Source organism: Hippocampus zosterae, chromosome 16 (assembly GCF_025434085.1).
Source record: "Hippocampus zosterae strain Florida chromosome 16, ASM2543408v3, whole genome shotgun sequence".
Classification (NCBI taxonomy): Eukaryota; Metazoa; Chordata; class Actinopteri; order Syngnathiformes; family Syngnathidae; genus Hippocampus; species Hippocampus zosterae.
In genome coordinates, this window is record NC_067466.1 from 5,200,479 (window position 1) to 5,211,900 (window position 11,422).

General features: G+C 44.0%; 1 protein-coding gene across 1 annotated transcript; it reads right to left on the bottom strand.

Annotated features, from left to right (window-relative positions):
• Positions 1 to 12: 12 nt before the first annotated feature.
• On the bottom strand, positions 13 to 4,826 carry crx (cone-rod homeobox). Its single transcript, XM_052046291.1, has 3 exons — positions 4,412 to 4,826; positions 2,939 to 3,090; positions 13 to 2,332 (listed from the first exon to the last, which is right to left on the bottom strand). Exons 1-3 carry the CDS (start codon positions 4,506 to 4,508, stop codon positions 1,694 to 1,696), a joined length of 888 nt encoding a protein of 295 aa, XP_051902251.1. The 5' UTR covers positions 4,509 to 4,826; the 3' UTR covers positions 13 to 1,693.
• Positions 4,827 to 11,422: the final 6,596 nt, after the last annotated feature.

Sequence of the window (11,422 nt, forward strand, 5' to 3'; positions counted from 1 at the left end):
AAAAAAAGCAACAAATATAATCCGGTTTTATTATTTATGTGAAGATTACATCTGACGTCATTTTAATGTACTTTTTTTTTCTTTGTTCTTTTTTGAAATCACATCCAAAATGAATTTATAAAACCTCTACGCATCAATACAATAAAACGAAATGGAAATCAATCAAGATTTAGAAACATAGCAAATTAAATGCATTAAAAGTCATTGAATATCTAGAGTTGGAAGGATTGGACGGGATGGCATTTGCAACATAAACATGTTGTTGGATGCATTGGACATTCGTGTGGCGGTAATCAGGTCATGGCGGGATTACCAAATTGTCAGAGGAGGAGTGTGGCAAGGGTGGAAAGAAGGGGATGATTCATATAGTGATATCGGGGGGGGGGGGGTGTTTGAGCCACTGTGAAAAGGAATTCAGTTCGATGACTCAAGAAACTGTCATAAATGGCATGCAAATAGAAGACACACAAATAGCAACTGGAAAGAAAAAAAAGCAACACAAGAAGTAGTAGTGGAAAAAGCAAGAGACCTGGGAAAAGGAAGGAGAGGAGTTGACAGAGACAAAAAGAGAGGAGGATAGGGCAATAATCCCAAGTAATTCACTTAGAGCATTGCTGAAGGGTGGCTAAGAGGATTGGGACACTTCCAGAATCAGCTCAACAAAAATAACCAAGACGGACCGAGGAAATGACGAACATGACGCTTTGGACCTGACCGGAACATGAAGTGTTCATACTGACCTCTATCTAACAGGAACAAACCGTCTTAATATGACACACAACTAAAAAAAAACCCCCAGAAAGGTCATAATTGTCAAACCGAATTTGGACGATGACACTAAACGCAAAACACTGTAGAACTGAATACAAATGCTCAAGAATACATCGATGCGAACAAATGACATATAATGAAAGAAAGAAATCCAAAGAAATTGAAAGTCGAGACGTTTGCAGCTCTCCTTAACTCGCCGAGTCCATCGTGTTAACGAAGGAGTTCTCTCAGTTTGTTTTCTTGTGCAGGCCTCCTACAAACTGGAAAAAAAGGCTTTTTGATCCTGTGGTTATAAAATTGGTTTGTAGCCTGTCAGCATTTGCTGTCTAAATGTATAAGGCTGGAAAAGAGCTTCTCTACCAGGCACGTGCACGCACAGACCCTGATTGGTGTTTGTGCACCAGCCCTTAAATTCTGGATGGAAAAAAAGTGCCCTTTCTATCAATATTTTTAAAAACAAAAACAATATTTGCCTTTCTGTCATCAATCACCGCCAATGTTTTGATATTTTCAGGACATTTTTTTTCAAGTCCTTTGTGAGAATTGTGTACCTGCAGATTTCCGGCGCCCACCTTGACCCACCCTAAAATGTATGGTGTAAAAAGTTATGAAATGATTTACCTGGATGTCATTTTTGTATATCACCAAATCTGGCATTTGAATAGGAATGTAGAGAATAGACTTTCTTCGACCTGTGTTAGTTGTGTGAGCATAAATCAAAACATAACAGAAAAGAAATCAATACATAAGTATATGCACTTTTTTTTGTATAAAGAATTTTGTGAATGGGTGCCATTTTTTTTAACTTGGGCATGTCCCCCTAAAAGCAACACTAGCCTGATAGTGAAATTAAACTTATACAAAAGAAAAATAAGCAGCATGCCTCACACTAACCAATCTGGATGCTGCCCTGTGGTGCTTTCTAGAGGACCTGGAACTTCCAGGAGTTTTGGTCCTTATGGTCCAGGCAGTCCATTGTAGTGAACCCCAGTTTCCAGGCCTGCTGGTCCTTGTAGTCCAGGCAGTCCACCGAGGTGAAGCCAAGGGAGGAGGCGGTGCTGTAGCCCTGCGAAGACAGCGAGGCGGGCGATTGGCTTAGGGAGCCCCCCATAGAGGGCACGGTGATGGGGCTGAGAGCGCCCCCGGTGCCCGAGAGCTGCGAGTGCATGGGGGACAGGTAGGCGCTGCAGTCCAGGCCTGTGAAGTAGGAGGTGGTGCTGGTGTAGCCTTGGGCGTAGGCCGACGGCTGGCCGTAGCTCATCGGGTAAGGTGAGGGCCTCTGCATGCAGGGGGCTGTGGAGGAGGCCAGCGGGTCAGGGAGGGGTGATATGGCCGGACTCCAGATTGACACGGAGGTGTTTCCCGCGCCGGAGCTCTGGACCAGGCCGGAGCCCGACTGGGCCGACGAGGGGCTGAAGGAGTCGGAAGGATTCGGAACGGGATCGGGGGCACTGGCCTCCTGGACTGGAGAGGCCTTCTTCTTGGGGGGGCGGGGTTTGGACTGGCCGCTGCTCTGCTGCTGCTGCTGACGGCACTTGGCACGTCGGTTCTTGAACCACACCTGGACACAGACAACAGGAGAGTTTGGCACGGAAGCACTTTCCTGCCTCCTTAGTCCACTATGGAGTATTTCTGGACCCTTTAAGGACGCCACTCTTCAAAACCGTAATGGGAAGTGAGCCAAAGAAAGTGACATCAGCTTTGTTGCTGAAATGTCAGTCCTAGGAAACCCCATACCCCGATAACAGACTGGGACTTTTAATCAATGAGGAGGGAGGCCATAGTCTAGGGCAAATGGGAAAACCAAAAAGTGACATAAATATCAATTCCTTCTTTTCCTATAGTGCTTAATATCCTGTTCAGGGTTGCGGGGAACTGGAAATATGACTTTACCCAAGATTGGTTGCCCCCCCCGCCCCCCCCCCCAAAAAATCACAGGACAAACCTGAACAACCACTCAAATTGACTCCATTGAAATTAACAAACAAATTATGTCAGTGACTACTTCAATGACTCCTCGTTGAAAATACATTGTTTTAAGACCTGTAATTACAATGTTATTACTAATATTCTCTGCCAATTTAGATTATTCAATTCGTTTCAGGAGGCATGTTGATTAAGTGTCTTGGCTCTATAACCTATACCCCCCACCGTCCCCCACCCCCACCTGCACACGTGACTCAGGCAGGTTGATCTTGAGGGCCACTTCCTCCCTCATGAAGATGTCCGGGTATCGGGTTTTGGAGAACAGGGCCTCCAGGATGTCCAATTGTGTTCTGGTGAAGGTGGTCCTTTCCCGTCGCTGCTTCCTTGGCGTGGCTTCAGATAAAAAAGGATAAAAAAGGGAGGTGTCAGCACACAGATGAGCTTCTTGAAGGTCACGTGACGTGCTCGCTGACCCCCGCCCTCTAACCAACTCCCCTTTGTTTTCCTGAAGCAGATCGGCGTGACAACAAACACACAGACAGTTGGGAATCTCCTTGAGTGATCTTGACTTTGCTGCGGGGAGCGTTTCACGCGTATTTGCTCATTATACTGAAATATTCAAGTCCGCGGTGTCAGTTTCCCCCTGAGAGGGAGAAAAACTTTACTCGCTAGAGTTTAGTTTGCGCAGTCAAAGTCACAATTATTTGTCCTCCGGGGTGCCACGGCCAAACGCCTCAGAGTATTTGTTTCAGAACGAGTCAAGTGAGGAAGACGTGAGAAGAAGGATTTGGCCTCGCCGAGTGTCTCAGTCGCATGCCAAGCGACATTTAACTGAATCTTCGGGGAAACTGACTGCAGGGGTGAATGAAGAAATAGAAACCCGTTAGACCCTTTTCTGATTTACAATTTGATAATCGAATCTGCTTTTCATCTTTTAAAAACAGCCCGAATGTTTGTCTAAAGCGGATCTACACATCAGGACATTATTTTTCTAATTACGTCACATTGACTCACGTAAAAGTTTAAAACGAAAGATAAAAATATAATTTAAATATCTACAATTGAATTGTCTATTATTTTACTGTCATCTAATTGTTTTAACTTAATCGTATTTATGGTTAAATACGCATACATTGTTTTAGCGATGTAGAAATAAACAAAAGAAACAAAGAATGTATAGCACCTAACAACAACAATTAAAAAAACTTGTCCGCTCAAATCGGGCTACACACACAAAAAATAAGCAATTGCCCGTTCTGTTCAAATAGTTGGCTATTTTCTTAGTTCAAGACATACATCAAACCAATACAACATTTAATCAAAAATATATTCATCCAAGTCAACGCTTCTCACCATTGAGCAGATTTAAACATTAACTTTCGTTTTAAAAATTAAATATGTCTATTTCGTTTGGCTTTATGGTTATTTATTTTTATTTTTCATTTGACACAATATTACATCCTACAAATCAAAAACATTTCATTGGTCAATATAATAATAAGAACAACAATAAACATGTACAAACAATCAAATATTTCAATTGCCATCATAAAGATTATGCCTTAACCTAACATTTAAATAACCGCTTCTGGTTATTTACGCGCGGTTTTACGCAAAAGCTACGTCATCAATCGAGAATGAAAAGCAAAGAAGCACAATTAAAGAGATATAAAATCTTTTTTTTGGGGGGGGGGGGAATATTGTTTTTACTTACACGGATAAGCGACGGTTGTGTGCAGCACGTCCATTCCCGGGCCGGGCAAATTTAACCCGTTCATGGTGTAATGAGGTTGTTTTATGTAGGACATCATCTTGACTGCAGTCTCTTAAATCCCGACGCTCTTGTTTATGCGTGTGGGATGGACGCAACGCAACAGCCGAGGACCTCAGCTGAGGCGACAATGAACTCACTGAATCCCCGTGATTCCAAACCTGCGCTTTTTTAGGGGAAGAAAAAAAACTTCACTTTGTAACGGTCAATTTGGAGGAAAATGGCGAACTGCGAGCATCAATCCGAACTGTTCTTGTTTTTCTTCCTCTGAGGATGTCGGCACAGGTGTGGCGGCCTCGGGTTTGACTTGATGGCGACAGGAGAGGATACTCAACTGAATACGTTCGTCCCCGCATCGGCTGCTAATTAGAGGGCGTAAAATGGCTCCGGCTATCCCCGCCCACCACACGCACGCGCAGACGCAACAGGTTGCAGGCAACCTTGTTGTTCGTTTATTTAAACTCAGTGGAAATATTGAGTCCTCAATGAATAAACTCCCTATGATAGGGTAAAGTACATAATAAAGTATGCCAGCCATGCTACCGCATTGGAAGCACCACCAGTCCAGAAGATCAAAATGTTGAGATACATGAAGGGGAAAAAAACAGAATAAAATAAGTAGGCTGTATCAGGGCTTGGTGAAGGTAAACCGAAGTTTGAAAGAAAGTACACAGGACGACTACAAAAAGAAGCATTATTGGGCTTGTTGATTATGAGATGTCACAAGGAGAGCTGAATGCATGCAGAAAGAGAAGAAATTGAAAGATGAAAGTAAAGGCGACTCCCGAAACAGAGAATAAGTACCAGATGGAAGGAGAATTCAATAAAATCTAGAAGAGAAACAAGGAATGCCCTTAAATGGTAATTTATGGAGAGGACATGATACCCATCGATGCACTGCAAAACTATACACTCGAAGTTGTGCAGATACTTGTGTACAAACAAATAAATACATAATGGAAGTATTCGTGGCAGGGTGGGTGAATGGTTAGCACGCCCCAATTTTCCTGTATGTAGTCTGCATGTTCTTCCCGTGCCTCTGTGGGTTCTCTCTGGGTCCTCCAGTTTCCTCCCACATTCCAAAAACATGCGTGGCAGGTTAATGGAACACGCGAAATTCTCCTTCGGGATGCATATGAGCGGGAATGGTTGTCTTTTTTCTGTGTGTGCCCTGCGATTGGCTGGCAACCAGTTCAGGGTGTCCCCCGCCTACTGCCCCAAGACAGCTAGGGTCCGGCACGCCCTGCGACCCTTGTGAGGATAAGCAGTTCAGATAATGGAGAGATGGATGGGCGGTCAGGCGGTCTAATCTTGTACATAATGCACATCTCATTATGTCTCGATTTAAAAAAAAAAAAAGTGTCACAAGCTGTGAATATTCCATTCATTTTCAACACAGCTTGTCCTGAACAGGATCATGGGTGGTGCTTGAGTCGATCCCAGCTGACTTCAAGTGAAAGGCAGACCACACTCCAAACTGGTCGCCAGTCAATGGAGAGACAAAAAACCATTTACACCCACATTCACACCGTCACTTGAATGGCAACCGATCCCACGCTTCCAGCACACAAGTTCGGCGAATGTACCACTACATCATCTGCGACTGCTGTAAATATATTGTGTTTAATTTTGAAAAATCCTGTTTATGATAGAATAATGCAATATTATCATTGCCTTTCTTGCTGATTGGCTGCGGAAAATTACATGATTCTACAAACTTATTGTGTAGTGTCGATTTATAATTTTGTTACCAAATATGGTCATTTGCACGAAATGTCGACATCCTTTTGTGACTAACACTCTCATTACCGATTTAAAAAAAAAAACATCAAATAGATGTACATGTTGATTACAGCATATTACATTTTGGTTTTAAGGTCTTAGCTGCCACAATAACTTCATTAGGTGAAGTGACTAAATGCATTTTATGCATGACGTTTTATATCCAAATTGCATCCTCAGCAAAACCGAGGAAAACATTTTGATAGATTTTGATTGATACTGAAAATGCGGCTCTCACATCAGATTCTGTTTTTCCCCCAACAGCTGTGTTCTTGTGCTCTCTCTCTCTCATCACCGACATCCGCAAACACCCGGTTGCATAAAACCGACAAAGCTCATTCGATTTATCATAATATGCTTTATCTGAAAAGTCTCTTATCACCAGATAAAGGGAGCAAAGACTGAGCAATCCATTCAGTGCTGAAACCGGGACGGAGCCTGAAAAGAACTATCGCCAAGCCAAGTGCACCAAGGAGTGAGTTTTGACTGAAAGACAGGAAAACGCCCTGAACAGCAAAGATGGAAGAAGAAGGAAAAGAGAACACCGGGGAGATGGACGGTTCTATTTCTACGGAGGAAGAAAAAGCATTGGATTGTCGCAGTTTTGTAAGCAGGCTCGGGAATTTGTTTGACACGTGTTGAATGTACTGTCGTGTATCTTTTTTCAACTTTTTTAACAATAACGCTTGAACAATGGCAAAAAGTGAATGGGTGTTGGGGAAGGATATTTTATTGGTCAAATAACAATTCGGAAAACACGGTGACTTTCATCCTTTCAGGCACAGCGGTTACTACAGTGGACAGCTTCTCATGTTATCAGGTTACGGGGTGCGTGAAAGGATGAAATTGTCATCAATATTCTGCATCAATGTCTACTCTGTTGTGTATGACCACCAAGTACAAGTGGAACAGCCCGGACAAGTGTGGAAGAAGACACTGCTCTATAATCCTTTGCTGGACTATACCCTCCCCCGGAGATGAACTAGAAGCACCACGCAGGCAGTGATGCAAGCAAGGGCTTTAATTCATGATTTATTTATATCTCAGGAAGGTATGAAAACCAGCCTGTGGTACGAGTGTGGAAAAAGAAGGGAGAGAGGTGGGGGACAGGTACAGATAAAGGGAGGGCTGAGGATGGAAGGACAGAAAAGAAACAGGTGAAGGGGCAGGAAAGAAGATGGAGGGAGAGGGGGGCCAGGGGAGGGGAGGGGGGTGGGGGGTGGGGCTACCGCTTCTCGTCCCCACTGACACACTGCTGCAGTTAATCCAGATTAGAGTGTCTAAAGCAGGTCGGCTAAATCTGTGGGCCAGCCAGCAATACAGAGGCCGCTGTCAGTCCCAATCACTCACGCGGCGCACACACGCACACTCCGTTAATCTCCTCTGTGCCACCAGCAGCTCAACATGGACTGATACTGGTTAACCACCCAACCCCCCCCCCCTTTCCTCGTCCAGTTCAACATGATCAAATATGCAGTATAATCTTTATTTATTTTTTTAAACAACAACCAATCGAAGGTTCGCAAAATTTTCCTCAGGAGAAAGGAAAAGAGCCAGAGATTGGCTCAAAGTGGGATTGACTTGTCATGGTTGAGAAAAAAAAACAATGTAATTGCAATTCTTTCCCCCCTCAATATTCCAACTATGATTTAACCCTTTCAGGGACAGTGGTTCCTACAGTGGACAGCCCATCATGTTAACTGGTTACAGGTTTTCATTATTGGTGCATAAAAGGGTTAATATGTGATTATTTTTTAATGGTTCTCTTCCCGTGTGTTCTTTAATAAACACAAGCAATAAATTAATCTCTATACGACGAAACTAAATTTGATTCAATATCATGTACTGTACATGTTTTTTTGTTTGTTTGATAGCTCATTTTAAGCTAAAATAAAGGCATATGAATCATGAATTGAAATGAAGGACAGTTTTTAAATCAACTTTAATGATCTGAACTTCATTTACAAACAGTCTATTAAACTACGACGACTTAAGAAGATTCTATCAAACAGGTGCGGCGTAAACATCCATCAGTAAATTCTACGTTTGTCTGTGGCTTTATCACTTAATATTTTCATGGCTCATTAAAAAATATGTAAACCAGAGGTGGACATCGTCAGTACATCACTAAGCTTCCTCCATACCACTACAGGCCCGCCCAGTCGGTCCAAGTCATCAGCGACAGCCAAACTGCTTCAAGAGCGGATTTACCGGTACTGCATCACACATAGGCCGCACAACTGACACACCACCAAATACAGGAAAAAAATATCAGATAAAACAGTGTTGTACACCTTTTGATCCCACAGGCATCTCGCTGTGTGCGTACGTGTGCATGTGCGTGTGTGTGTGTGTGTGTGTGTGTGTGTGTGTGTGTGTGTTCTCAATGCCGTGGCACTGCCATTGACGAGGTAATGGGTTGGAAACGCGTGGGTCAGCCTGTAAAACAGATGGAAACTCATTGGGGGTTAGACGATGCTCCCTTCTAATGTAAATATTTTTACCGCAGTTCTTAAAGGGGTAGTCAACCCAAACATTTTCTTTCCAATAAGATGTTCTTTGCGCCTCCACTACTCTAAACATGGCATTCTGATTAATGTTGCGTTTATGGAATGTAAATTAAGCAGCAAAATCCACCTGGATTGGACCATGTCAGGGGGCGGCTATTTTGCCACTTTCTGTTTAACTGAAAATGACATCGGGTACACCTTGAACCGGTTGTCAGCCAATTATTAAGAGGCCGTGGGTGGGCCGGATGGTCCTCAGGTTGTACTTGGCCAAATGTTGGGCTACAGGAAATGGCTTCCTCTTTAAGCAAATCTTCAACAGGTACCACGTGCATGGCACTCTTAAGTGGCTTGCCAAAAGGTCAAAGAGTAAAATATATGCATGCAGTATACTTAAAAAAAATATTCTAATTATTTTATCATGAATATAAATAAATGGGCGGCCTGGTAGTCCAGTGGTTAGCACGTCGGCTTCACAGTGCAGTGGTACCGGGTTTGATTCCAGCTCCGGCCTCCCTGTGTGGAGTTTGCATGTTCTCCCCGGGCTCGCGTGGGTTATCTCCGGGTGCTCCGGTTTCCTCCCACATTCCAAAAACATGCATGACAGGCTGCATGGACGCTCTAAATTGTCCCTAGGTGTGAGTGTGGGTGTGGATGGTTGTTCGTCTCTGTGTGCCCTGCGATTGGCTGGCAACTGATTCAGGGTGTCCCCCGCCTACTGCCCGAAGACGGCTGGGATAGGCTCCAGCACCCCTTGTGAGGATAAGCGGATCGGAAAATGGATGGATGGATATAAATAAATATTCGCTATGTCAACAATCTTTATTCCGATTGGGTCTCTGTTCTCCTTAATATAATATGTAAACAGCTTTACTTTGATTGGTTAGTTCATGAGCCAAAATGGCGGGCGTCTCGTGGCTGCCATGTCTATTCATTGCGTTGGCTCCACTGAAAATTTGTAAAACGTTGGCACAATTTACCAAGAAAAAGTACCCTCTCGGGCGGCCATGGTCATCTGACAGCCCTGTCTCCCTACAGGAAATTTTTCCCATCTCTGAGCCGCGTAGTTTCACGGCTGCACATCAGGCTAACTGATGGCTACTGAGCAGTCCGCACAAATGAGTGAGTCTCGATATATCTGTATATTAACCCTTTCATGCACCCTGTAACCTGATAAGATGAACAGCTGTCCACTGTAGTAGCCGCTATCCTTGAAAGAGTTGAATATAGAGCGGTGGTTCTTAACCTGGGTTCGATCGAACCCTAGGGGTTCGTTCGGTGAATCGGTCTCAGGGGTTCGACGAAGCCTCTGCCATGGAGGTTAAGACACACCCGACTCAACATGTCAATTAGTTATGACATGCCCGCTTGACCATCACTGGCTGCAGATGATCACATTACATTGCTTGTCTAATCAGTGCTGTGGGAAATTTAGTTGGTTCATTCATTCATTCATCTTCCTAACCGCTTGATCCTCACTAGGGTCGCGGGGGGTGCTGGAGCCTATCCCAGCTGTCTCCGGGCAGTAGGCGGGGGACACCCTGAATCGGTTGCCAGCCAATCGCAGGGCACACAGAGGCGAACAACCATTCGCACTCACACTCACACCTAGGGACAATTTAGAGTGTTCAATCAGCCTGCCGCGCATGTTTTTGGAATGTGGGAGGAAACCGGAGCACCCGGAGAAAACCCACGCAGGCCCGGGGAGAACATGCAAACTCCACACAGGGAGGCCGGAGCTGGAATCGAACCCGGTACCTCTGCACTGTGAAGCCGACGTGCTAACCACTGGACTACCGGGCCGTTTTTTTTCACAATTAAAAAAATTATTTACTTTTTTTCTGTTTTTAATAAATGTGGTTTTATGCCTTGAATTTGTAATTATTTTTCACTAATGAAGGGTTCGGTGAATGTGCATTTGAACTGGTTGTGTTAAGTACCTCCAACAATACAATACAATGGGACCAATCAATGTCCATGCGAATTCCTAGACTCAGAAAGCAAGTGCATGCATGTCACACTTAAAAAATGCCATAGAATCATTTTGACTTGCAAAAAACAGTGTGGGGAAAAAAATGCATGATGATGTCAGGGCATCTTTCAAAATGTCTCAAACAAACTTTTTATCGTATAAAACATTGAACACGTGTTTGGACATGAGCATTGCACCAAACACAATAAATACACAAATTATTAGAAAACACTCAGTTGCCATCTCTGACTGTCAATTGGTTGGTTATTAATCATAAAGTTTTGGTGGTGTCAGACTTAGATAGACCTGTGTGTGTGTGTGTGTGTGTGTGTGCGTGTGTGTGTGCGTGTGTGTGTGTGTGTGTGTGCGTGTGTGTGTGTGTGTGTGTGTTTGTGTGTGTGTCTGTGTGTGTGTGTGCTGCGTGCGTGTAATGAGTCTGGAGTGCAGTGTGAGCTGAGGTGTGTCACTGGGGAGGATGAGTGATTACAATGGACAGTAATCCTGCCGATGGATTAGCAGGTGGTATTAGGAGAAGTGGGGGTGTAGCACACTGTCACCTCTGAACTGTCACAATATGGAGCAACAGCTTGCCGGCCCTCACCTCCGTCTGCTTTAGTCCCTACAACAACTTGCATACCTGAAACGACTGAATACTCAGACAATCGACAATTATGAGCGCCGTTTAGTTGAGGA

Bases quoted from the DNA above. Each gene is read 5' to 3' on its own strand.
- crx (XM_052046291.1), bottom strand. From the start codon at position 4,508: ATGATGTCCTACATAAAACAACCTCATTACACCATGAACGGGTTAAAT. The intron at 3,091-4,411 runs GTAAGTAAAAAC...TTTTATCTGAAG, and splicing joins CACAACCGTCGCTTATCCGT to CCACGCCAAGGAAGCAGCGA. The intron at 2,333-2,938 runs GTGGGGGTGGGG...GTCTGTGTCCAG, and splicing joins TGCCTGAGTCACGTGTGCAG to GTGTGGTTCAAGAACCGACG.